We start from the raw sequence: 25005 nt of genomic DNA, 5'->3' as shown, positions 1-25005 counted from the left end.
CAAGTGGCTGGCTACCACCTGGGGGGGGGGGGCGGGGCAGTCTGGAAAGACAGGCATCTTGTAAGTGACTTTCAAAGCCAAGCCCAGTCACATCTTTATAAACAGCAATACTGATCCTCCCTATATTGCTTCTACTAGAAACTAGCCATCAGGGCTGGATGACTCAGTGGTTAGGAGCACTGACTGCTCCTCCAGAGGTCCTGAGTTCAATTCCCAGCAACCACATGGTGGCTCACAACCATCTGTAATGGGATCTCATGCCTTCTTCTGGAGTGTTTGAAGGATTTATTTATTTTTTAAAGATTTATTTATTATATATGAGTATCCATAAAAGGGCATCAGATCCCATTACAGATGGTTGTGAGCCACCATGTGGTTGCTGGGAATTGAACTCAGGACCTCTGGAGGAGCAGTCAGTGCTCCTAACCACTGAGCCATCTCTCCAGCCCATAAATAAATCTTAAAAAAAAAAGAAAGAAAGAAGCCATCAAATGGCTCAATTGCATGTTAAAAAACTATTAGAGCTCAGAAAATGAGGTCAGGTAAAAGGTAGGCAAAGAAAAGATTGCACCAGTTTATCTTCTTGGGCTGGAGAGATGGTTCAGTGGGAAGAGCACTGTTGCTCTTGCAGAGGCCCTAGGTTCTATTCCCAGCACCCACACCAAGTGGCCCACAACTACCTGTAACTCCAGCGTTAGCACATGGCACACATGAACTCATGCAGGCACACACAGGCATTCAAAAATATGAATACTAAAAAATAACACTGGGCATGGTGGTCACCTTTAATCACAGGACTCGGGAGGCAGAGGCAGGCAGATCTGAGTTCGAGGCCAGCCTGGCCTACATACTGGGTTCCAGAACAGCTAGAACTACATAGAGAGAACCTGTTTCAAAACACCAAGATAAATACTAAATAAAATTTTTTTCCTTATATTCTACCAATATTTCTCAAAGCTTAATGGAAAGGTTCCACTTAAAATGTTCTCCCAGACGGGGCTGGAGGGAAGGCTGTGACTGACAGTGATTACTGCTCTTGGACTGGGAGTCCTCACTCACACCAGGAGGCTCACAACTGCTTAGAACTCCAGTTACAGGCAGATCCGATGTCCTCTGGCTTCCTTGGGCGCCTACATAAACATCATGCACATAAACTCACACTGACACACACATTTGCACATAAATTTAATAATTGTGAAGGTGGCACATACGAAGACAATTATAAAACTAAATAATGAAAAAAACTTAAAATTATTTTTCCTTATAAGGAAATGTTAAATCAAAGAATATTGTCCAAGCATAGACATATATTAACGCACTGAACTCCTCTGTATCCCAGCACAGAGGAGGCTGAGGAACCAGCCTGGAACTACTCATGGTGAGACCTTGTTCAGGGAGAGAAAGAGAGAGAGACAGAGACAGAGAGAGAGAAGAGAGAGAGAGAGGGAGATTGGTGGCACAGTTGCCTGGTATGCATAAAGTCCTGGGTTTGCATTCCCAGCACCAAATACAAACAAAACACAACCAAAATGCTAATCTCACTAAATTCTGGTTACTTCAAAAAGAAGACAAGATAAGATTATGTTTTATTCATGAGAAAAAGTATAAGTAAACACAGATATTAAAGAAGACCCTAAAGGGCTAAGGTGACTTGCATAAAAGTGTAGTGATTTTGCCCCAAATTAGCACACCGGGACCATGACATCAAGGGGAGGGTCTTTACTGTGTACTTATTTATTGTATTCATACAGGTGAAGTTTCAAGGCAGGGTTTCTCTGTGTGCCCTTGGCTGTTCTAGAGCTCACTTTGTAGACCAGGCTGGCCTTGAACTCACAGAGATCTGCCTGCCTCTGCCTTCCGAGTGCTAGGATTAAAAGCCCACACTACCACTGCCCCGCAGAGCTTGTCTTTTCTAGGAGGCTGCGTTGGCAGACGAAGAGCCTATGTTATCAAGAATCCCAAGTGCTCAGGCATTAGAGACGTCAGGATGGATGTCTGAGGAAAGATCCCACAAAGAGGGAGCCTTGGAAACAGGCTGGACTTGAACTCATACAAATCCATCTGCCTCTGCCTCCCAAATGCTGTGGTTAAAGGTCACCATGGACAGTTAGGTTGAATTTTGATGAACATAGGTGGTGTCATGGCGAGGTGGAGGTCTCAGCTCGAGAAAGCTGAGCACAAGGAGAGGGCTGCCTCCTCATGGAACAGCTGCTGAGTGTGGGACCAAGCTCTGAGGAGTCACTAGCATCTTGTGCTCAGGATTAAGAGAAGAAAGCATCCAGAAACTCAGACCAAGTATAGTTCACTCTGAATACAGTGACCCAGACCACACTCTCCAGAGACAGGTGTACTGACTATAGTCAGGGAACACTGGATGGGGCCTCATTTCGGCTGCAACCCAGGGCAATGCCTTTCCAGAACACCTTGCAACTTGCTTGCTAAACCACACAGAGACCCGCGAAGAGGACCAGTGCTTGCTCTCAGGAGGCCACACTCTGGAAACACTCAGGCCCAGCCCAAGTGTGCAGCCTTGGCTATCGGGTGGTCAGAGTCCCAGCAGTGCCAGGCCAGGCTGGCCCACTACCTCTTCATGACTAACGTGCCCAGGGGTGGGCCCAGCTTCTGAGTTCTGAGGGTAGAGGCCTGACTGTCTACCATGTGCTCAGGTAAAAGGTGTTGAAGTAAAGTGCTGGACGTACCAGTGAAGCAGAGTAAGACCTGCAGCTCCTGACCCTAGGGCTCCCCTGGCCACACAGATCTGAGCAGTACCCATTCCAGCAGGGGTTTGTGTGTCCAGCACTCAGTCCAGCTAGTCCTTAGGACCTTCAAATAATTGATAAGCATCAGTAAATGTTCATACTTGCTCAGCAGGAAGAAAGGGTAGACACTCTTTCTTGATGTCTTTGTTCTTTGTTTTCTTTGCACAAACTTGTAACAGACATATACGCATATAATGACTATTAATATCTAACCTTTGGGGCTGGACAGACAGGTGGCTCAGTGGTTAAGAGAGTTTGTTGCTCTTGTGAGGACCAGTACCTATGTCAGGAAGCTCTCAACAGCCATCAACAAGCTCTCAACATCTGGCTAGGGGAGTCAGCCCCCCTCTTCTGGCCTCTTCAGGTACCTGCACACATGCCCATGGCCCCCTAAACAAATAACTTTTTAATCTAGTCCTTATGTAAATCTTCACACTGTTCATCCTCTGAGTATCTCATGTGCCCTCATTCCCGGCCCTCCCAGCAGTCCAGCTCAGAATGAGGCAGGCAGTGTGAGCCTGTGCTCCCAGAATCCAGAAGGTGGAGGCAGAAGAGTTCAAGAGTTCAGGGCAAGCCTCAACTACATAGTAAACCTAAGGTTAGCCTCATCTACAAGACACCCTGTCTAAAAATCAAAATAAAACACCCCAAACCACTAATATATCAACCACATTTATCTGCTTTATAGATTAAGAAACTGAGGCAAGTAATTTGTCCCAGGAAGTGTGGAAACAGATTTTTTTTCAAACTCATAGATCTGCCTGTTTCTACACACACAGTACATACAGTTTTGGATGAAGCAGTCTATTTTCCTTTTTTTCAGCTTATGATTTCCTGAGGAAATTTATATCATCCTAATATGGATAATTGATTTTCTGAGGAAATTTATGATATCATACTAACTTGAATAATCATTCATACTCATTTTTTTCTTTGCGTGTGTGTGTGTGTGTGTGTGTGTGTGTGTGTGTGTGTGTGTGTGTGTGTGTAGTTTGGTTTTGGTTTTGGTTTTGAGTTAGGGTCTTTTTATTTTTTAGCTCTGACTATTCTGAAATTTGATGGGCAGATCAGGCTGGATCTCATAAAGATCCTCTTGCCTCTGCCTCCCACAGGCCTTTTTTTTTTTTTTTTTTTTTTTTGAGGCAAGGTCTTGCTATGTAGCCCAGGCTAGCCAGGAACTTGGAGAGTTGCCTGTAACTGATTGAGTGCTGGGACTAAAGGTGTGTGGCACCAACCTGGCACTCTTCTATAATTTTATTCACTCCTCACTACACACACACCGAGACTTAACACTTCTAACTGCACATACATGTAAGCTACTGGCAGAGAGAGGAACCGATTATGTAGAGCAAACATGTGTCTGCCTCCTGAGTGCTGGAATTAAAGGCATGTGGTACCATGCCTAGTCTTATTCATTTATTCGTGTGTGTGTGCGGGTGTGTGTGTATGTGTGTGTGTGTGTGTGTGTGTGTGTGTGTGAGAGAGAGAGAGAGAGAGAGAGAGAGAGAGAGAGAGAGAGGAGAGAGGCAGAGAGGAAGAGAATAGAGAGCTTCCGGAGTGCCCAGAGTATATGCATGTGCATTACATACATGAGAAGCCTGTGGAGATCAAAAAAGGGCATCAGATTCCCTGAAACTTGAGATACAGATGGCTGTGAGTCATCTTTTGAGTGCAGAGAACTAAACTCACGTCCTCTGGAAGAGCAGCCGGTGCTTTTAGCTGCTGAGCCATCTCTTCCCCACAAGATCACCTTTTTAATGTCTGTTTCAAACAATGGGCCTTTTCGCCCTCCCGACTCTGCTCCTGTCTCTGTCCCCACTCCCACACCCTTGCTCCTTTAATTGGTTAGATTCTGTTGGTATTACTTCCAGGCCAGGAGGGAAGAAGGTATACAGTAACTAGTACTTGTAGCTGGGTCTTGCTAGTGTCCTGGCTGGCTAGGAGCCCTTTGACCTCTGTAGGCAGGAATGCTGACAGTTGTTATTGTGAAATCATTTGCATATTGTGAGGTACTTTGCATAAGATGACAGGGTTTGCATACAGGGAGGAAGATATCTTTAAAGTTCCAGTGTGGCATCCCTAAACACCTTCTCCCTGTGGCAAAGAATCTGACTAAGCATTCTGTCTCAGAGCTTCCAGAAGGCCCTAGAAGCACATCCTGGAAGACTTAACAGAGGCTGTCGATGAGAGCCAGAAAGGAGCATTTGGAAGGAGCTGGAAGTCTAGGAAGCACACATGTTGTATGTTAGCCGTGTGTGACGGTGCATGCCTTTAAACACAGCACTCAGGAGGCAGAAGCAGGAGAATCTCTGTGAGTTCAAGGCCAGCCTGGTCTACAAATGGAGTTGCAGGATTGCACAGAGAAAATTCTGACTCAGGGTTGGAGGGGGTGGGGGTATAAAAGGCTGGGGGGATATAGTTGATAGAGTGCTTGCCTGGCATGCACAATGCCCAGGGTGTCAGCACTGCATAAACTGGATGTGGGAGTGCACGCCTAGAGTTAGGAGGTCCACAAGTTCTAGGTCATCTTTTGCCAGGTAACAAGTTCTGAGACAGTCTAGCATGAGACCTCATATCAAAAATATATAAAGAAATATACCAAGAGTGGTGGCACACATATTTAATCCCAGTACTAAGGAGGTACAAGTAGGTAGATCTCTGTAGGTTCAAGGCCAGCACTATCTACAAAGCAAGTTCCAGAACAGTCAGAGCTACATAAAACCAATTTCAAAATAAATAAAACATACACACACAAATGAGGTAAGTGAGGGAGGAAGCAGCTGTGAAGTGGGAGTTCAGGCTGCTCTCAGAGCACCCAGAAGGAAAAAGGGACCATAGAGAGATTCAGTGGGAGGTGAGGACTAATGAGACACAGAATCTTTTCTTTTCTTTTCTTTTCTTTTCTTTTTTTTTTTTTTTCCGGGGCTGGGGACCGAACCCAGGGCCTTGGGCTTGCTAGGCAAGTGCTCTACCACTGGACACAGAATCTTTTACAGTCTGCCCAAGGGAGTACTCATTGGCCTCTGTTAAATGTCTTCCATGTCAGTTGCTAGCGGATTCCCAGAAAAGGATGCAAACCTCAAAAGGGGTATGTTAGGCCACATTCACACCTGTGTTCAAGCTTAGACCTGAAGTGGCTACCACATGACCTAGGTAGAGGTACATCCAAGTTGAATTCCGGCTCTGCCATTTGCGTGGCAGTCTGTCAGTCGGCCCTCACCTGAAGGATAAAATGATTTGGTGAGGTAACACTACTAAAGAGATGGTCAGTAAAAGGCTACACTACATCAGGGAACTGAATTATTATTGCCATTAATGGCTCCACTAGTCTAAGAGTTCAGGCCCAGCTTGTGTCAGGTTAAGAGAACACAAAGTCCTTTGTATCCTGGCTTGGAATTCCAGGGCACAGGGTCTAGAAATATGTATTGGGCCTCAAAGGGTTACTAAGGTCCTGGAGATAGTGGCCTGAGGTTCCAAGTAAAAAACCAAAGCATAAAAATAATTCGATGAGTAAGAATAAAATTCCCTCTTCTGAGGTACCCGGGGCCAGGCCCCTCCTTGCGGCAGGCAAGCACTTCCCCTTTCCCTAGCTCATGGAGGAGCCAGGCCCGCTGACTCAGAGGAGAACCACAGCCCTGCTCTTATCCCGAGACGGAGCGGTTTGGCAGCCACGCACGCCCCCGTGTGGCCACTGCCGGCACTGCATTCTCAGAAGGAAGGCAGCAGCCATACTCAAGTCCCGCCGCCCCGTTGATCCCGGTCCCCGCATGGGTGCCGCCCTCAACCTAGTTTAGCTTGGCTAAAAGCGATGCCCATGAGGGTACCCACTTCCGTCCTACCCTCCCCGCAGCCCCATAATCCGGCCCGAGCGGAAGTGCGCTGACCGCGCGGGTCCCCCACGGCAAGAGGCGGAAGCGCCCCCCCCGCGTCGCTCCGTCTAGCCCCCCGGAGCCGGGCGCGTCAGGTTCCGGACTGTCCCTGTGACGTGGCTGCACGCCGGGGGTAGCTCCGGACTGGGGGCCTAGTGGCGGGGCCAGGCGAGGCAGAGCCGGGGCGGGGCGCAAGACTGCAGCTGGATGGCCCGGCCCGCCCGGAGCGCTGCATCTGCTGCCGCTGCCACCTCTGCCACCTCTGCCGCTGCACGGTGAGTGGTCGCTGGACCCTCAGGCCGGCGTCCGGGGAGGGATGGACCGTGTCAATTCCCAAACCTGTCGCCACTCAGAGTTTAGGAGTCGAACTTGCCTGCTTTTTTGGCTCTTTACCTCTGTCGTCCCATACGCTGCCCCCTCAGCCCTCCCTGCTGCCCCGCTTCTTGCCTTCTCCTACCAGACATTCTAGCTCGCTTTATTAACTCTCCTTTCTCTTGCTTTTTCTTTTCTCTCCATACCCCATACCTCTCTGCTAAACCTGTGGTCCCCCTTGCCTCTGCATGACCTGCCAAGGACTTGGCCTGGCTAGGGCCTGCCTTGGTACCAATGAAACTTTGCTCTGTGTGTGTGTGTGTGTGTGTGTGTGTGTGTGTGTGTGTGTGTGTGTGTGTGATGGTGTTGGCAGTGGCAGCCAGGGGTAGGGGTGGGAGTGGGGTCACTAATTATGGCCTGAAGGTCCCAGACGTAGGCTTGTAGCCCACCAGCCAGAGGCAGATGAATTCTCTCTTCACATCCATTAGCAAATGAGGAAACTGAGGCAGGTTCAAGGTCACAGCCAGTGTAAGATGGGACAGACCACATTTTAAACTTTCCAGATTGAACTTCTTGCTTGGTTGACTCACATCCCCATCCGGAGATCCGTCTGCGGTGCACATTCCTTGTGGGAGTGCTTCAGGCCTCCCCTGGCATTCAGAGGACTTGCATTAGCTCCTCCATGCCAGCACTGCCTGCACTGTGAAGCTCACCTCTGTTCGGGAGGCAGTACCTCAGCCGCTCCCTGACAGGATGCTGACGCTCAGGCTCAAAAGGGACTACAGGAGTTACCCACAGTCAAACAGTAAGCAAGCTAGAGTATCAAATTAGTTAGCCGTAAGTCACCATAGCCTCTGGCTCTGGCATCTGTGAGGCATCTCTTCCCTTTAGCACCACCTCTGTCTCTTGGTGCCCAAGAACAAGAAGATCATTTAGGAGGAAGAGATTTGGACCATGACTCAGTTTCCCCACCTGTGTTTCTTAGTACCACCCATCAAGCTAGACAGTGCTGGCCTTAGACCCTGGGGTGTCTTCGCAGGCACAATCTGGCACACAAGCCTCTCCTGGCAGCTAGAGGCACCCAGCAGGGATGGTCCCTCCTCCTCCGGTGGCTGAAGGAGACCTGCCAGTGCCTCACCCAGTCATTAAGGAAAGTTTGGCCTCAGGCGGACACATTGACACATAGGCTGGAGCCAGCTCAGAAGGAAAAAATGTGTGGTTCTTGGGAGAAGTATGAAGGGGCAGAGGGTGCTCTGTGCACCCACCCTTGGGATTGTTTCCTCTGCAGAGCGAGCAGGAGTGTGATGCCATGGTCAGTTGAGAGCGGGAAGAACTGCTGTGCTTCCTAAGTGGGGTGTGTGGTCCAGGGAGGCAGCTCACATGAGCAATCTTTGTGTTTTCTAGTGCCCGGCATGCCTGGATGTCCCTGCCCTGGCTGTGGTATGGCAGGCCAGAGGCTCCTCTTCCTCACTGTCCTTGCCCTGGAGCTCCTGGAAAGGGCTGGAGGTTCCCAGCCAGCCCTCCGGAGCCTGGGGGCTGCAGCTGCCTGTCGCCTGGATAGTAAAGAAAGCGAGTCCTGGGGGGCTCTGCTGAGTGGGGAGCGACTGGACACCTGGATCTGCTCCCTCTTGGGCTCTCTCATGGTTGGGCTCAGTGGGGTTTTCCCCTTGCTGGTCATTCCCCTGGAGATGGGGACCATGTTACAATCAGAAGGTGAGTAACCCTTCAGTAGCCCTGACGATCAGTCTGAAGGGTAGGAAACATGCCGCTTGCTCTTAGAAAATGCCATCTCATATACCAAGCATACTAGACATAGTATGCCTAGCATTGAGTCCAGCGTCACCTTGATCCTGTGAGCATAGGGTATACTATTCATTTGTTCACTCATGCACACATCTGTTTATTATTTCAATCAACAAACATTCCCCAGACTCAGTATGAACAATGGCTGGCAATATGGCTGCCATACTACCTGGGCTCAAATCCTGACTTTGCCACCCACCAACTATGTTAGCACATGGCAAGTTAGTTAACTTTACTCTGCCTCAGTCTGTCAGACTTTAAAATAGGGATAATATTCTAAAGCATGTCATTTAGTAGTAGAATGCTTGCCTAACATGTTCAAGGCCTGGGTTCAATTCTCAACACCCCCCAGTGAAAATACCAACTCATGAGTTTTAGATGAAGCACTTGGAGGATTGCCTGGCACAAGGAAGGGGCAGGTGTTTAAAGGCTCATGTTGAACCCTGGGTGCAGCAAGTGCTGCATACCCCCCCACCCCCAGTTTTGGTTAGTGGGGTAAAGGCTAGGGATGTAGTGTAGTTGGTATCGCACTTGCCTGGTGCACAGCAGCTCGGTCCCCAGCACTGCATAAGACTGGATATGGTAGCATACACTTGACTGAGTATAGCACACACGGAAGATGAAAGAACCAGCTCAAGGTCATCTTTACTACTTAGGCAGAGGCCAGCCTGTGCTATATGAAACCCTTTTTCAAATTAAAAAGGTTAGGGCTGGAGAGACGGCTCAGCTATTGAGAGCACATCCTGCTCTTCCAGAAGATCCAGGTTTGATTGTCAGCACTCATGTGAGGCAGCTCACAAGTGTCCATAACTACAGCTCCAGCAGGATGCTCTGGTCTTAGCAGGCACCTGCACTATGTATAACTAAAACAAAGAATAAATCTTAGAAAGGGAAGGGCTGGTAAAATGGCTCAGTGGGTAAAAGTGCTTGCCCTGCAAGGCTGGAGAACAGAGTTAATTTCTGAAAGCCATGTAAAGGTGGAGAGAGCAAACCTTCCATAAAGTTGTCCTCTGACCTCCATATGAACACGCATGCACCCATACTCACACATTACAAGTAATAATAAAACAAATGAATAGACAGTGAGAAATACTCTTGGCCTTTTACCAATTGCCGGCTCAGGATCATTCAGTAATGCAGATGGCTCCTGGTTGATGGTGCCTGTCTGATGGTTGCTACCAGTTGTGACCAGAACCCCTCTGGAGCCTGTCATGTCCTTGCAGCAGGTGTCCCAGGGTGCGGGGCAGCTCTGTGGTAGAATGATTCCTTGTTGTGTGGAGGCCTGAGCGGGGGTCTGTACAGGATGATGCATTTGGAGCCTTTGTACTCCCACTTTATAAGTGCTCTCTGGCCAGCCTGGAGACATCAGGGTCCCCGAAGGAGGGTGGAGGGTGGGAGGGTGTCACATCCCGCCACCAGCACATCTGTCCTGTAGGCCTCAGCTGCTCTATCAGCTGAAGAGCTGAATATGGCTTCCATATATTCCATAATGCATTTCCAAATCTGGATGTGCAATCCAGTAAAAGTCCCAAGATCTGTCAGTTTTCTAAAGGTGGAATTAGCTGAAGAAATTCCCATTTAATCAACATTTGCTCTATGCATTGTGGTTTAATTCTGCCAAGATCCAAATTTATACATGGGTAAACTAAGTCTCAGAAGTTTTTATCTTGTGGTTGCCATTAGATGGATTAAAGATCTGGAACTTGCCAGGATATAAGCCCATCTCTTAACCAATAGTAGTCAGTAAATCCACAATGATTCCACAGCACAGTAGATCCTCCTGAGAACCCTTGCTGGGCCTGTGGGATGTGGAGACCCAGAAAAGCAGTGGCCCAAATCAAGCCTTTGGAAGCTTGCAGTCTAGAAAGCCAGTAAGGTGGGTGGGCTTAGTAGCAGAGGCTCAGTGCCAGACCTCATGTCTCTCTTTGCAGCTGGAGCCTGGCGCCTGAAGCAGCTGCTCAGCTTTGCCTTAGGTGGACTCCTGGGCAATGTGTTTCTGCACTTGCTGCCAGAGGCGTGGGCCTACACCTGTAACATCAGCCCCGGTGAGTGACAACATTACAGAGCTGGTGTCCATCCTCGGGTTAACCTAGGCCCTGCTGGCTCTACAGCGTCTGGGAGAGGGTATGGGAAGAGATAGCCAAAAAAGCTTACTTGAGAGGGAAGGTCTAATCCTGATGCCCTGGCCTCATTGGGAGTTCTAGGGCCCAGTTGCTTGTTCAGTAGGTAGTCCCTAACACACGCCTGGCAGCCCCACAATGCCCTGGACTAGCTCTGATCTAGGCCTCATTCTAAATGGCTCCCTTCTAGCCACTGGCTTGGCATGGCCTGTTAGTGCTTCCCCTGCAGGTGTTGAAGGGCAGAGTCTGCAGCGACAGCAACAACTGGGGCTGTGGGTCATCGCTGGCTTCCTGACCTTCCTGGCATTGGAGAAGATGTTCCTCAACTGCAAGGAGGAGGACCCTAGCCAGGTGAGCCCCAAGTCCCAGAGCCTGGGTATACCAGTTTTGTTTTGTTTTGTTTTTTTCCTAAAGTGGAACCCAGGGCCTGGAGAAGCCCAGGGTCTAGGTTAAGTCTAAGATATCTCCCAGCTCTCATTTCTTACTCTTGAGAGCAACAGTATTAGCCTCTGAAGTAGTTTAATTGTTTAGGTCAGTGGTTCTCAACCTGGGGGTCAAACCACCCTTCATAGGGGTTGCCTAATATCATCTGCATATAGGATATTTGCATTACAATTCATAACAGCAGAAAAAAATTACAGCCACGAAGTAGCAACAAAATGTATGGTTGGGGGTCAGCACAACATGAGAAACTGTATTAAGGGGTTGCAGCATTAGAAAGGTTAAGAAGCACTGTCCTAGATGGATAGAAACAGCAGTGTGGGGTTGAGATCTGATGACTTGGAGGAACCCAGCCGATGGATCAGCAAAGTCTAGCCAAATCAAAGAGGTATTCATCATCTCCTGTCCTCACTCTCTCTTTCTGCCTGCCTGTCTGAGTGGGGGCATCTAATGTCTCCTCTCTCTCCTTCTTCTGGCTGTAGGCCCCCAGCAAAGACCCCACTGCTGCCGCGCTCAATGGAGGCCACTGTCTGGCCCAGCCGGCTGCAGAGCCCGGCCTGAGAGCCGTGGTCCGGAACCTCAAAGTGAGTGGCCCATGCGGGCCCCCCTCCTGCAGCTGCAGAGCTGAATGGCTGACTCAGCTCTGCCTCCCTGGCTCAGCCTGGCTCTCTCCCCTCATACAGGTCAGTGGCTATCTCAACCTGCTGGCCAATACCATTGACAACTTCACCCATGGGCTGGCTGTGGCTGCCAGCTTCCTTGTGAGCAAAAAGGTAAGGGGTGGGACAAGTAGAGCTCTGGCAGTGTCTACTGTAAGATCAGTCTCCAAAACAGCCTCTGCTTCTTGCTTTTATTAACAGTACCTTTGTGAAACCTGGTCCCTATTCCTCTCCTGGATGCTGCCTTCTTCACTTTCTCCCTTCACCTTGATTGTCCTCAAAGATTTATTTTTGTTCGCATGTTTGTGCTGGTGCCACATGTGTGGACTTTTGGAGGCCAAACGATCAAGCTGGATTTGGATTCCCTGGAGCTGCAGTTACAGGCAGTTGTGAGCCACCTAATGTGGGTGCTGGGAGCTGAACTAGGAAAAGCAGTAAATGTCCAACCTGCAGCTTGGGGTTGCACATATCCCAGTGTGCTGTGAATGCAGCCCAACACACCTGTAGATGACATCATACTACCTTAAGTCTCCTTTAGTCACTACTGTCTTTCCTGGCACATCTGTAGATGATATCATATTACCTTGTTAAGTCTGAGAGGCAAGCTTTGTCTCCTTTAGTCACTACTGTCTTTCCTATAGCAGACTCAAAGCAGAATACATGTTTATGAGGGACTGGGTGTTGGGGAAGCCTAGTAACCCCATAAAGGCATCATAGACTCAGGCTCGAATCTCTGCAGATTGGGCTTCTAACCACCATGGCCATCCTCCTGCATGAGATCCCCCATGAGGTAAGTACCCAGATCGTGGTCCTAGGGTCGGGGATTCCAAGGTTCCTATGCTCAACATGGGTGTGCAACTTGTTTAAGGATTTGGTGTGGGCCTTGCCCACAGAAGTGGGGGAGAGGGAGGGTGGGGAGCAGGCATGGCTTCATCAGATACTGGCCCAGGGGTAGGGTAGACAGGAGGCTGGGTGTTCCTATGATCTGGTTCTTGGTTGAACATCTGAGCCTTTCCTCAGGTGGGTGACTTTGCTATCCTGCTCCGGGCTGGCTTTGACCGATGGACCGCAGCCAAGCTACAGTTTTCTACAGCCCTGGGAGGCCTTCTGGGGGCCTGCTTTGCCATCTGTACGCAATCCCCCAAAGGAGTAGGTAAGAGAGTGGTGGACAGTGTGTTCACGAGGCACCTCTGCCCTGCTGCTATTGGGTAGTATCTGCCTGGTGTCCTGTGCAGGAGGGCGGGGTACATGTGCCCTGAGCTCACTACCAGTCGGCCCTCCCTCCCTACAGAGGAGACGGTGGTCTGGACCCTGCCCTTTACCTCAGGAGGCTTTCTCTATGTTGCCCTGGTGAATGTGCTACCTGACCTCTTGGAGGAAGATGACCCATGGTGAGCAACCTGTGGGATGGCTATTGGGGCCAAGGAGGAACCGCTGCATCTGTCCAGCCTGTCCAGGCACCTAAATCCCCCTCTCCCAACAGGCACTCCCTGCAGCAGGTGCTGCTGCTCTGCTCCGGTATCGTGGTGATGGTGCTGCTCTCGTTGTTCGTTGAATAACCACTGCTGACAGCCCACTCTGCATAGCAAGCAATAAGAGACTCCAATTTGTTCTGTGACTATGTGTGTGAGAGGCAGAGGGTGAATGGTAGAGCCAGCCTCTCACTGGACAGGGAGTGTGTGGTGTGCACGTGCAGCCAGAGTGTGAGAGAGAGACCGACACTGTGATCTCTGGGTGCAGAACCCAGAGCCCAACGTAGCATCTGCCCGGCCACCCCACTGTCACCTAGCAGCAAGGAATGGCAGTCCCGGTGCCAGCACAAGACTCACTTCTCACTTGACAAAGAAACCAGCCCCATGAGCCCAGGGCTACAGCTTGAAGAGGGCTATAGCCCAAAGTTGTTCCTCCTGGGCTCTAGCCAAGAGAGAAGAGAAGGAAAAAGAAAATATCCAAACAAAAGCTCTCTGCTCACATATCTAAGTTGCCCAAAGCACCTTAGAAGCAGAGGCTACACAGCTTTTCTCTGCTATCCATTTTCCTTACCCTTCCTACACCACCTCTACAGCCAAAGAAGGGGGAGGTGGGTGCTTGTAGCCCCAGCCCCACTTAGCACTGATGTCCTACCCCTCCCCAGCACTGAGCAGGCAAGTGCTCCAAGACCTCTTCCTAGGGACAGCCAGCCTGGCTGGCACATTTCCCCAACAAATGCTCCCTGGCCACACGGGCAGCTCTCACCACCTCCGGCTGCCAAACAGCAGTCTGCGAGTCAGTAAGTAGTCCGAGGCTAGCAGTCTCCCAGCCAGCTCTCCCGGATGCTCCTGCCAGCACAGGGTTCAGCAGGCATGCATGCCCCAGGCAGAGAGAATGAGCCATGCTGCCCTTTCCTGCTCAGGGCCCCTTGTCCTTTGGGTTAAGTGTAAGACGGGGGTGGTGAAGGCTCCACATTGTCAGTGCTCAGGAATGTGAACTGGGAGAACGCTGAAGCCATAATCCCCAACTATTTCCCTTGGCTGATGCCCAGGTACTCAGCTGGCCCAATCTACAGCCAGACTCCAGCCCTGCTGCTCAACTGTGGACGTTAGAGAAGAGGCCACTGAAGAATCTGAATGATTGCACAGTTACTCTGTGGTTCATCTTATCTGTAAATATTTGTTCTGTAGATATAATAAATATTACCTAGATTGGCTGCCTCGTCCACACACTAGGGCTGTCACACAGCTCTTCCTAAGTCTCTCTGCAGGTCTGTGTGTCACACTTGCTGTGCATCTCGAAAGGGCTCTATTTTCCTGCCATGCTTCACTGTTAGCTTCTTATCCCAGTAATGCTTGAGCACCCATTTGAGCCTTCATTACCATTAGTGATCTTATGGATGTAAAAAGCCACGGTATTTATTTCCCTGTTCTTTCTTAACAATTCTCATCTGGGGACTTGGAGCCACAAAGTCATCTCCTGCTTTGACTTCAATGAGATTATAGTTCATTTAAGAAGCTAGGTGTGCTGTCATACTGTAACTTCAGCAACCAGAAATGGAGGCAGCACAAGAATCTGGAGTTAAAAGGCCAGCCTAGGCTACATGAAACCCAAATCATGAAAAACAAGGGGGTTAAAAAAGGAGGGCATGTGGGAAGGAGCACTGGATATAGTAATATATCAGGCAGAACAGTGAACTCGAGGTCCTGTCTCACTCGAGCCTTCCCACGCCATCCACTTCCCTAATCCTGGCTGGAGAAGAGGGTCTTTACCAAGCTCCCTTAGACTGCACCATTATCCTCACACAGCAGGGGGCACTGCATCTCCATCAGCCTCTGCAGGAGAATCCTTTGTCCAGCTAATAAACAGCCTTTAGCAGCCCACTGGTTGGGACAACCATCTGTGTGGCCAGGAGTCCAGAGCAAGTAGCTGGGGAAACAGAATCAGCCACGCCCTTAGCTGGAAATGCTCAGCTGCCAGTGTCTCATCAGCACAGCAGCCAAGAGGGAGCTCGGTTCCACCTAGCTGACATGGACCCGAAAGGTCCAAGCCCAGCTGTCTCTGATGACATCGGGTGTTCAGTGAGGGCTGCCGCTGTGGCATGAGGCCCTGCAGGGTGGCTGAGATGCACATGCCAAGGATTACTGTCCACCACTGTACACAGCCCCAGGGGATGTAGAAGGGGATCCTGTAGTACTGTGAGAGAAAAGGTGGTACCTGCATTCACTTGTTTTGTGGCCAGGAGCAAATCCCATGTGGTTGGGAAGACAGGACACCTAAGTCTAGGCCAGAGGACAATCCACACTTTAGCTGGTGAGCACCTGGAGCAAGATGTAGCCACACCGTGACCAGCAGGCTCAGTGAGCCACAATGTGGGGAGGGCAAAACTAGAGAGCCAGCACGGTAGCCTGCAGAGGTATGACTGTAGCTTGCTGCAGCCGTGTCCACTTGAGATAAGGAAAGAAGAAAGGGAAGTAGCAAGGGCTTTTTTTTTGTGCCCCCTTTTTGGCAAATTTGGAAATTTTTGAGGTAAATACAGATTCTCCAGCAACTATCCTGATAAAATTTATGCATTAAGACTTTTATAGGGGGCTGGAAAATGCATCTTAAAGTTAGTAGAGTCCTTGCCTAACAAATACAAAATCCTAAATTCCATTCCAGTGCCATGTAAAACTGGGACTGGTGGGACATGCCTGTAACCTCAGCACTTGGGGCAGCGAGAATAGGTCTAGCAAGATCACAGCAAACTGAAGGCCATGGGGCGCCATACAGAGCAGGGCAGATGGCAAAATTAGTATGGATCTTGCTAAAGGTTATTTTGTGAGCCAGAAAAAATGAGAAGGATGAATAAAGTCATGGAAAAACATGTGGTCCAAAAGCCAGGACATTGGGGCATTAGTCAAGAACTAAAACCCTAGGGCTGGAGAGATGGCTCAGCGGTTAAGAGCACTGACTGCTCTTCCTGAGGTCCTGAGTTCAATTTCCAGAACCCACATGGTGGCTCACAACCATCTGTAATGAGATCTGACGCTCTCTTCTGGTGTGTCTGAAGACAGCAACAGTGTACTTATATATAATAAATAAATCTTAAAAAAAAAAAAACCTAAAACCCTAAATGTTGGTTTCAGAAGACAGTAAGAACTGGAGTACCAATGCGAAATGGGCCCTTCCTTCTTGACTCAAAGTAGGTCAGAGCTATAGCAATGAACAGTGGAGAGAGACGGAAGGAGACTGTGGGAGGAGGGACTGGGGAGGACTCAGGCAACAGCTGTGCCCTGCACCTCCCTGCCATAGGGCCTTATCCAGACAGCCACCCCCCATGGCCACCTACAGGATTTTTGAGGCTGTAGCTCCCGAGGAAAAGGCCTTCTCATATATTCTGCCCCCACCCAGAGTCCACGGAGGCTGAGAGAGACTGGTGGCAAAGAACAAAAACCCCCTTTATTATCAACCGTAGCCCCCGGACCAGCAGACAGACTAGAGGTGTCCCTAGGCATAGTACTGCAGGTTGGCTTTCTTCTTGGCCTGCACCTCCAGGATGCCCTCCATGTAGTCCTCGTGAGTGAGCTCCGTGGCACCCCTGCGCAGTGCGATCATACCCTGCAGCCAGGACAGATATGATCCAGAATGCCTCCCTGCACCCCTGAGCTACCCAGGGAAAGGGCAAGGCTTGACTCAGCCCACCCACCCACCCTGAGCACTCACCGCCTCCACACACACGGCCTTGCACTGGGCCCCATTGAAGTCATCAGTGCAGCGAGCCAGCTCTTCATAGTTCACATCAGGACTGGAGAAAGGACAAGACACCAGAGCTTGATTAGTCATGGAGAGCGAACAGCAAAGGGAAGGAGTCCTATGCACCCATGAAACAATAAAATCAACTTGCTTCTGCTGGCAGGCAAGTCTTTATCCACCCTGACTTTTCTTCTAGTATAAAGAGAAGAAAGGAGCCAAAGGTAAATGAGATCCTATGTATAGGATCTATACATAAACCAGCCTTCTAGAACCCTGCATCTGAGATCCCAGGAAGCAGGTTTGCCTGAGGCTGGGAACATGGGGTTATATAGACAAAAGACAGTATGATTCCTGATGAAGCCATGCATCAGCCAGCACAATGCAGCTGCCCATCATCTGCCCTCATGTGCCAAGCACTGTGCCTAAGACATCACCATGGCTAAATCTCAAACTGGAATGATTTATCCTCAACTTTCAAAAACAAAACACAGGTCACGTGCTGAAAGTTGTATAGATCTGAGTTCAGATCATCTATCTGGTCCTGGTTACATGCTCCTAAGCCATGCTTGGGCTGTGTCCATCTACTGGGCTGCGAAGGCCTATGTGTCTTCAATGGGAGGATGGGGCACAGGTGACTTTGAGTACCACAGCACCCAGGAGGGTCTGAGCCCCAGCAAAACTCTACCTCAGGCAATGGGCAGAAATGGAGGCTGTGTGCATGCATGGGGGTGGGGGATCGGAGGCCGGGAACTAACAGTACAGAGTCATGAAAATTGAAGGCTGAAAAAGCTGTTGCAGCTGACCTGACGTTCATCTTCCGTGAGTGGATCTGCATAATTCTGGCTCGGGCCTCCTCATTGGGCATTGGAAACTCAATCTTGCGGTCTAGGCGTCCTGAGCGGAGCAGGGCAGGGTCCAGGATGTCCACCCTGTTAGTGGCTGCAATTACCTAAGGAAGAGGGGAAGCAGCAACCTGAACTGAGGAGCAGGACATCCAACACAAGCACACATCACAGCAGCAACAGGAGGCAGCCCGGGGAGAAGGAGAGCCCGAGCTGTCAGTACCTAAGCCGATGGAGTCAGCCCTGCACTCACCTTCACTTGGGTGTTGGGCTGGAAGCCATCCAGCTGGTTCAGGAGCTCTAGCATGGTCCTCTGCACCTCTCGGTCCCCTGCCTTTTCACTGTCGAAGCTGCGGTGCACAGGAGCCCGAGATGCCAGTGACACCACGGCATAAGCACAGGCTATTCCAACTTGTCCAGGGAAATGGTTGCCTCAACTTGAGGCTCCCAGCCCAGGGACTGGTACAGAGAAAGGGTCACCAATAATTAACTGCAGCATTCAAAGCTTGCAGAGGCTTCTGGGATCAGTGCTGGGCTAGTGACAAACAGTGAGCACAAACAGCCAGGCTAGGGCTGTGGCTCTGAGCAATACATGATCCCCAGAACTTACCCAGAAATATCTACAACCAGGAACCCAGACAGCCAACCCCAAGCAGGGGTTCTTGAGTCTATAAACAAGGGCCAGGCAACCACTCAGTGAATAGAAAGAGCTGAAAACCAATCGGGTACTGGGAGGCGGCCTGGGTTGGGAGTGGGTAGAGTGAGACTGAAAGAACAGGCTATACAGATCTAGCATTTGTGCTAAGAAGCAATAGGGTGGCCTAGAGGTGCTTTTTAGTAGTGTGTGATGACAGACTTTGAAACGAGAGGTGCCAGTTTTCTCTCTTGAGAGCAAGCTGTCAGCTATGAGGAATTTAGGAGGCAGAAAAACAGAAGTGTTACTAACCAGGGGAGGGACCGAATGGGAGAGAACTGGGATGTAACATAGCTGGGAGGTGAGCTCCTAGCTCACACCTCACCCCAACAACCCTTGCAAGTCCCCGGAACTCCCTTACCGCTTGGTGCCAATGGCATCCAACTCATCTATAAAGATAATAGATGGTGCCTTCTCCTTGGCCAGGGCAAAAGCATCACGGACCAGCTTGGCGCCATCTCCAATAAACATCTGCACCAGCTGAGGGCCTGCCAGCTTCAAGAAGGTGGCCTGAGAGAAGGGACAGATCAGATCAAAGGCACACGAGGCTCAAAAAGTCTTCAAGCCTGTTTCATACAGCTTCAAGTACCATCCCCATGCCCCATTCCTCACACACCTTGGTCTGAGCAGCACAGGCTCGGGCGAGGAGAGTCTTCCCTGTACCAGGCGGCCCATACATCAGCACTCCTTTTGGGGGCTGGATACCCAAGTTCTCAAACTTCTCTTTGTGGTTCATAGGCAGGACAATGGCTTCCACCAGCTGCCAGGAAGAAGTCCTAGGTGAGGAAAGTGATGCCCTGAGGGATCCTACAGCCCAAATCTCGTCTGCATCTTTCCTACTCTAATGCACAGGCCGTCTTCCCTCCTCTCACGACAAAAAGGCATCAACGTCCCCATTCCCCACCCTAAAGGCAGTCAGGACAGAACAGAAAGATAAGGACACTGGTCTGCACTGGGAACAAGGCTCAGAGAGTTAGAGTGCTTGCTGCATAAGCATGAGGACCTAAGTTTAAATCTCTAGGACCCATGTAAAAGTCCAGGCCTATAAAACACAAGCCTAAGGCCCAAGCCGGTGCTGTGGGTCAGAGTCAGGAGGTTCAGTGAGGGAGCAGGTCTCACAGGGAAAGGGTGGAGTAAAGATCAGGATACTTGACATTTTCTGTCTTATATGCACTTATACAAACACACCACACACACGGAAGGAGGGAGGAGAGGAAGACATTGGGGCAAAAACTGGGAACCTCAGTGGAGTTTGGGCTCTGGCCCTTTATATGGCCTTGCAATCGCCAATGTCTCTGGAATCTAGGCTACGAGCATTTGACAGTGTCTTTGGTTTGGTTTGGTTTTCTTTCCCACAGTAAGGGAATACACTCTGGTCAAGTAGATGAAAAGTAAAAAAGCCGGCATGGCTGTGGACAGCAGCCTCGCCTCCCTCACCTCCTGGATCTGCTTGTCCAGGCCGCCAATGTCACTGTATTGCTCTGTGGGCCGCTCGTCCACCTCCATGGCCTTCACCCGAGAGTCATATTCGGTGGGCAGGGTCTCCAGGATCAGATAGGAGTCTTTGTTCACACCCTGAGAACAGAGCATGGAGCCTTTGTGTTTGTCCCAGCTCTGCCTAATGCTCTGGGGGACAGTTATTTGTAATGTAAACAGAAAGCTACAGGACTGGCAAATTGCAGGAATCAAAGAGGCTGCAGACAGAATGCCTGCAGCAGTGGCAGGTTCAGAGGCAACAGTGACCTGTGCAGGAAGCTCACTGGAGAATCCCTGCCTGGGCGCAGGCATCACTCACCACCAGGTCTCCCGGCTTCAGCTTTTCGGCATCTACCAACCCAATCACTGGCAGGAAGTACGTCTGTAGGAACAGTTACAGGCAGGCTTAGCTACCTTGAAACTTCCCAATGCTGACCCTGCCCGGCTGTTACTGAGTTAGCCTTACTTGTCGGGTAGAAGTTTTGATCACTGCACACTTGCCCTTCCTCTGCGAGTCCAGGTCAATATTGGCACCATCCTCCTCCTGGTCATTGGGGTCAACATCCAGCAACTAAGAAGGAAAATAAGCTCATGCCCTTGAACTTCCCAGAGTCCACTGCTGCGTGTGCTTACACAGTTCCCTATACCCACGAGGCCACAGACCCTACCTCCCTCCTCAAACTAGCCTTAAGGTTAATAAATGCACAGTTGATGTACTAGGGAGCTGATAACATTAGGTGCTGCTTCTGTTTGTAAAGTCCATCTGCCTCAGAAAAGGAAAAACAAAAACAAGAAAAAAGGCAGAAACCTGTGACACTTCTAAGGACTTTGCAGGCTTATGTCTAGGATGTGGGTCTCAGGAAGTGTAAGGTTAAAGCTTTTTACACACCCTACCCTATGGGCCCCATCCCAAGATGTCTCCAAGCCCTACTGCCTCCTCCTCTTCCCCTACACATACCCACACTCACACACACACCTCAATAACGTTGGAGACTAGGTATGGGAGGGTTTTGTTCACTTTGATTTTCTCACTGTTCTCTTTGATTTTGTCTTTCATGGCTTGGAGTTCGTGGGTGACTCGCAGCACTTCACTCTTCATGATCTGGGATAAGAGAAAACAAATGTTTACCTCTGATTCAGCTTGCATTAATTAGGGCCCTATAATGGGTGAGGTCCAGGCAGCCCGTGAGACCCCATCCAACCAGATCCACCGCTTTCTGAAGGTCCGGCCTGTGTATGTCCAAACTGCAGAGGTCAAGACAAAAGGCCAGTGTGATGAAGTGGCTGTGGTATAGGGCTAGATATTTTCCGCGGGTTTGTGTGTGAATGACTCCCTCTCTGAGCCTCAGTTTCCTCGTTTGTAAAATGGAACTCTGCTGCCTGCCCCGAAGCCAGGAGCCCACCTTGATCTCGCTGTCTAGCAGCCGTGTGCGCTGGACGATCTCTTCTGTGGACATCTTGAGCACCTCCTCCCCAATGCCATCTTGCTGTTTAAAGAAGGGAAGAAGTACTTATTTACTGTAACTAAGAGCTGCCATCCCACGTTCCCAAACCTCCTCACTGCCTACTTCCTTAACCCAACAGCAGGATGAAGTCGGGACAGAATTCTGCCCACAGCACAAGAAGCTTTGTGCCCAGTCCAGACCGGACCTGGACTTCCAGCTACCACCTTCCCCGCCCTCCAAGAACGTCTAACCCTATAGCCCAAACTTTGGGATGCTCCTCAGGTCTCCCAGCACTCACCTCAGCTTCATCCCACACGGTCGCCATCTTCTCCTGCCGAGTCACTGGACTCTCGGGCGTCGGCAGCAGATTCATTTCCTGCATGAAAAGGCCGAAACTGGGAGTGCGCACGAGCCCCTGAGGGAGCCCAGCGCGGCTTTCCTCAACGTCTTCTCTCCACCCGTGGCGAACTTCACCCGCGATTCCTGACGCGACAGAATTGGCCCTGTCCGCGTTGCCGAGCGAATCTGCCGCTGGGACTCCACGAACCAAACCGAGGCCACAGGGCCCGCCCCGGGCTCGCCGGTTGCTCCAGTTTGTGAGGGAGAAATGGGTGGGCTGCTATTGGCCGGCGCGCGGGCGGGGCGGGACTCGCTGCAGGACCGGAAAAGGCGGAAGAAAGGAGGGAGCCGCGGCGTCTTTCGGGAAATGCAGTTTTTAGCGTGGCGGATAACCGAAAAGGAGTTTGCACAGGTGAAGGTTCAAAAAGGTCTCGGGTAAACTTGGAATTGAAAGATTTGCAGGGTTGGGGATTTAGCTCAGTGGTAGAGCGCTTGCCTAGCAAGCGCAAGGCCCTGGGTTCGGTCCCCAGCTCAAAAAAAAAAAAAAAGATTTGCAAAATGTCGAGTATGGTGGTCCGCCTTTAGTCCCAGCACTCCTGGAGGCAGAGGCAGGCGGATCTCTGAGTTTAAGGCCAGCCTGGTTTATAGAGTGAGTCCAGGAAGGGGAGTTGGGGGCACAGAGAGAGAAACTGCCAAGTGTGATGGCACATCCTTGTCATTCCAGCCACTGAGCCACTGCTGAAGCAGAGGGATTGCTGCCTATTTAAGGCCAGCCTGTGCTACATAGTGCATTTCTAGCTATTCTGGCCACAGTGTGAGTCTTAATCAAAAATAACCTAACAAATCCCAGATAAACCACTGCTTCTACTAATATTAATGCAGATCGAACTGCTCACACAGGGGGATTATTTTTGTTACAACATACAGTATCTCTGTTTCAACTCTTGTTTAAGGTATTATTATATCGATGCAACTCATTTAAAATGTAGCATAAAGTTGTAGTCCTTGAAAGCTGCTATTACAGACCGTTTAGGGTAATTTGAAATGCAAGTTAGTAGTTACCTATAAATAATCAAATTTATGGTCATGTTAGATACTAGTTTAGTTAGTTACAGAAATAAGCTTTATTTAGCCTGTAGATGTTTTCAAAGTTACACAGATAGTAAGTAGCTAGAAAGAAGCAATGTTTGCCTATTCAGATATACTACAGGGACATAGACGGTCTTCAGATACACCAGAAATCCATGGGATACGGCATTTCGGATGTTGTTTTAATAACAAGGCTTTTTTGTGTGTGTGACATTGAGATGCATCAGCTCCTGACATTACCTGAATACTACTTCAAAGAAGATGATGGGCATTGAAGACCCTTCATACGGAGTTTGATTCAAATGTGACAAAGCTAGCCACCGGGCAAAAGACTGCCCCCCTCAACTGCTGACAGCATACTACTGTCCAACCTGTGGACAAGAGGGACACAGAGGCAGTCAACTGCCAAACTTTGCCAAGACAAGTAGACCAGTCCTTCATAATTCCTGCTTCACAGAAAGTGTGTCAGATATTCTGGGCCTGTGGGCTGAAGATAGACACCCCAACATTGCAGAGGAATCTTGGGTGCCTGACCAGGCAGCCAGCAGTCTGTCATCTCTTTAGTTTTGGAAGCTGGTTGCCCCACACTTCCTGTTAATTCAGGTAATTATCCTCAGGTCTCTGATGGGGTTGGAGACTAGATAGTTACAGTCTCACATCAAGCTTACATTGTGAAGGGTTTAAGAAAATGATTTAAGGTCTAAAAAGATGTTTTTAGGTCAATACATGCAAGTCATGATAGACATGAATTAGGTATAGAATGCTGTACTCACCAAGGCAGGATAGAGAGTGCGGTATTTTATCCAAGTTTGCCAAATTCTAATGGAGTGGACATTATGAATGTAATTCTTACCTGATAGTTTTCATCATTGTTCGTAATGTCTACAGTTTATTGATGGTAGAGAAAGAGCCTTTTATTGGACTAAGAAAGGGAGATTTGGGGGTGATTTTTTTGTGTGATACAGTCTAGCCCAAACAAGGCACCAGAATCAGTAAAAGACCATGTCTCAGAGGGCGAGAGGAGGCCAAGAGCAAGTAGATACTATTTAGACCTCTACACTCAACACAAACACACATGTGAGTGTGCTCACAAGACATGCTCATATAACACACACGCACACGTACACACACACACACACACACACACACACGCACGCACACTGGGAGTCCAGGACAGGAGACAGGAGATGAGGAAGGATGAACGATCTCAACCTGTTTGGATTTCTCATTATGACAATGACAGGATCGATCAGTTCTCTTGAGAGCAAAGTAGTGATGTTTGGGGAAGATGGGAAAGAAAGTGATTTGAGAACATTGCAGTCCAGAGGGAAATTAGGACTCATCAGGGGCCCATCCCAGGAGGAAGCTGAGATCCTGAGCCTGACCTCAAGAAGAAAGCAGCTTAGGGCATCAGCTCTGTCTGGGTCTTGAAAGGGGAGAAAAGGCCCAGAGCAAAGAAGGTAGGAAGCCCTGCAGTCAACACACTGGTGCCAGAACAAGCTGGAGCCAGGAGGGCATCAGGAATGGCTGGGCTGCCCCATTCTGACCGTAAGCTCCTGGGGAAGGGACCAGGAATGGAAAGTGTCAAGTGTCCTTTAACAGCTCTGGTCTCCTCATGCTGATCACACAAGTTGTGCTGAGGAAGAAGCAGGTTGGTGGATGTGGATGTTCTCTGAGAATAGTAAGAAAGCCAATGTTTCTCTATGACAGCCTTAGGCTGGGGTGAGAGTCACCTAATGTGTTCTCCATGGACTATCCAGAGATATTGGGCTCAAGCTGGGTCTGACTACAGTACACACTCTCAAAGAAAAAACAACAGCAAACAAGCAAAGCCTTCTCAGAATGAAGACTCAAGTCTGATCCCTGACCACATCTTGCTAACCTTCCATATCCTTCTTCACAGTACCTGAGCCTCTGCTCTTTGATTGGTGTCTCAGACCCCCAATGACTCG

The 25005-nt window shown here is 49.7% G+C and overlaps 2 protein-coding genes across 13 annotated transcripts; one reads left to right on the top strand and one right to left on the bottom strand.

The window, feature by feature from the left end:
- Window positions 1-5598: 5598 nt before the first annotated feature.
- Slc39a13 (solute carrier family 39 member 13) lies at window positions 5599-14649 on the top strand. 11 transcript variants are annotated; one of them, XM_063283288.1, is made up of 10 exons: window positions 6647-6903; window positions 8345-8653; window positions 10675-10788; window positions 11054-11214; window positions 11787-11888; window positions 11988-12077; window positions 12703-12753; window positions 12984-13116; window positions 13255-13354; window positions 13447-14649. In XM_063283288.1, exons 2-10 carry the CDS (start codon window positions 8353-8355, stop codon window positions 13520-13522), a joined length of 1128 nt encoding a protein of 375 aa, XP_063139358.1. In that variant the 5' UTR covers window positions 6647-6903; window positions 8345-8352; the 3' UTR covers window positions 13523-14649. The 11 variants fall into 11 exon arrangements, 8 of the variants coding, with proteins under 8 accessions (XP_063139359.1, XP_063139361.1, XP_063139360.1 ...); NR_174175.1 differs by having other exon boundaries at window positions 6834-6903; window positions 11093-11214; window positions 12608-12753; NR_174176.1 differs by having other exon boundaries at window positions 6834-6903; window positions 11093-11214; window positions 11965-12077.
- A 2203-nt stretch (window positions 14650-16852) lies between these two features.
- Window positions 16853-22235, bottom strand: Psmc3 (proteasome 26S subunit, ATPase 3). 2 transcript variants are annotated; one of them, NM_031595.2, is made up of 12 exons: window positions 21924-22235; window positions 21584-21667; window positions 21157-21282; window positions 20647-20751; window positions 20500-20562; window positions 20142-20279; window positions 19321-19464; window positions 19066-19214; window positions 18264-18360; window positions 17972-18117; window positions 17139-17220; window positions 16854-17033 (listed from the first exon to the last, which is right to left on the bottom strand). In NM_031595.2, the coding sequence occupies exons 1-12, from the start codon at window positions 22005-22007 to the stop codon at window positions 16923-16925; spliced, it is 1329 nt and encodes a 442-aa protein (NP_113783.2). In that variant the 5' UTR covers window positions 22008-22235; the 3' UTR covers window positions 16854-16922. The 2 variants fall into 2 exon arrangements, with proteins under 2 accessions (XP_038960723.1, NP_113783.2); XM_039104795.1 differs by lacking the exons at window positions 20500-20562; window positions 20647-20751; window positions 21157-21282; window positions 21584-21667; window positions 21924-22235 and having other exon boundaries at window positions 16853-17033; window positions 19321-19480.
- Window positions 22236-25005: the final 2770 nt, after the last annotated feature.

This window comes from Rattus norvegicus, chromosome 3 (assembly GCF_036323735.1).
Source record: "Rattus norvegicus strain BN/NHsdMcwi chromosome 3, GRCr8, whole genome shotgun sequence".
NCBI lineage: Eukaryota > Metazoa > Chordata > Mammalia > Rodentia > Muridae > Rattus > Rattus norvegicus.
This window is presented reverse-complemented; position numbering and strand designations above follow the sequence as displayed.

Excerpts from the sequence above, each read along its gene's own strand:
- Slc39a13 (XM_063283288.1), top strand. The coding sequence starts at position 8,353 with ATGCCTGGATGTCCCTGCCCTGGCTGTGGTATGGCAGGCCAGAGGCTC. Across the intron at positions 10,789-11,053 it reads CACCTGTAACATCAGCCCCG|CCACTGGCTTGGCATGGCCT; the intron begins GTGAGTGACAAC and ends GCTCCCTTCTAG. Across the intron at positions 11,215-11,786 it reads AGGAGGAGGACCCTAGCCAG|GCCCCCAGCAAAGACCCCAC; the intron begins GTGAGCCCCAAG and ends TTCTGGCTGTAG.
- Psmc3 (NM_031595.2), bottom strand. The coding sequence starts at position 22,007 with ATGCAGGAAATGAATCTGCTGCCGACGCCCGAGAGTCCAGTGACTCGG. Across the intron at positions 19,215-19,320 it reads CCTGTGCTGCTCAGACCAAG|GCCACCTTCTTGAAGCTGGC; the intron begins GTGTGTGAGGAA and ends CCCTTCTCTCAG. Across the intron at positions 18,118-18,263 it reads AGCCCAACACCCAAGTGAAG|GTAATTGCAGCCACTAACAG; the intron begins GTGAGTGCAGGG and ends CCTCTTCCTTAG.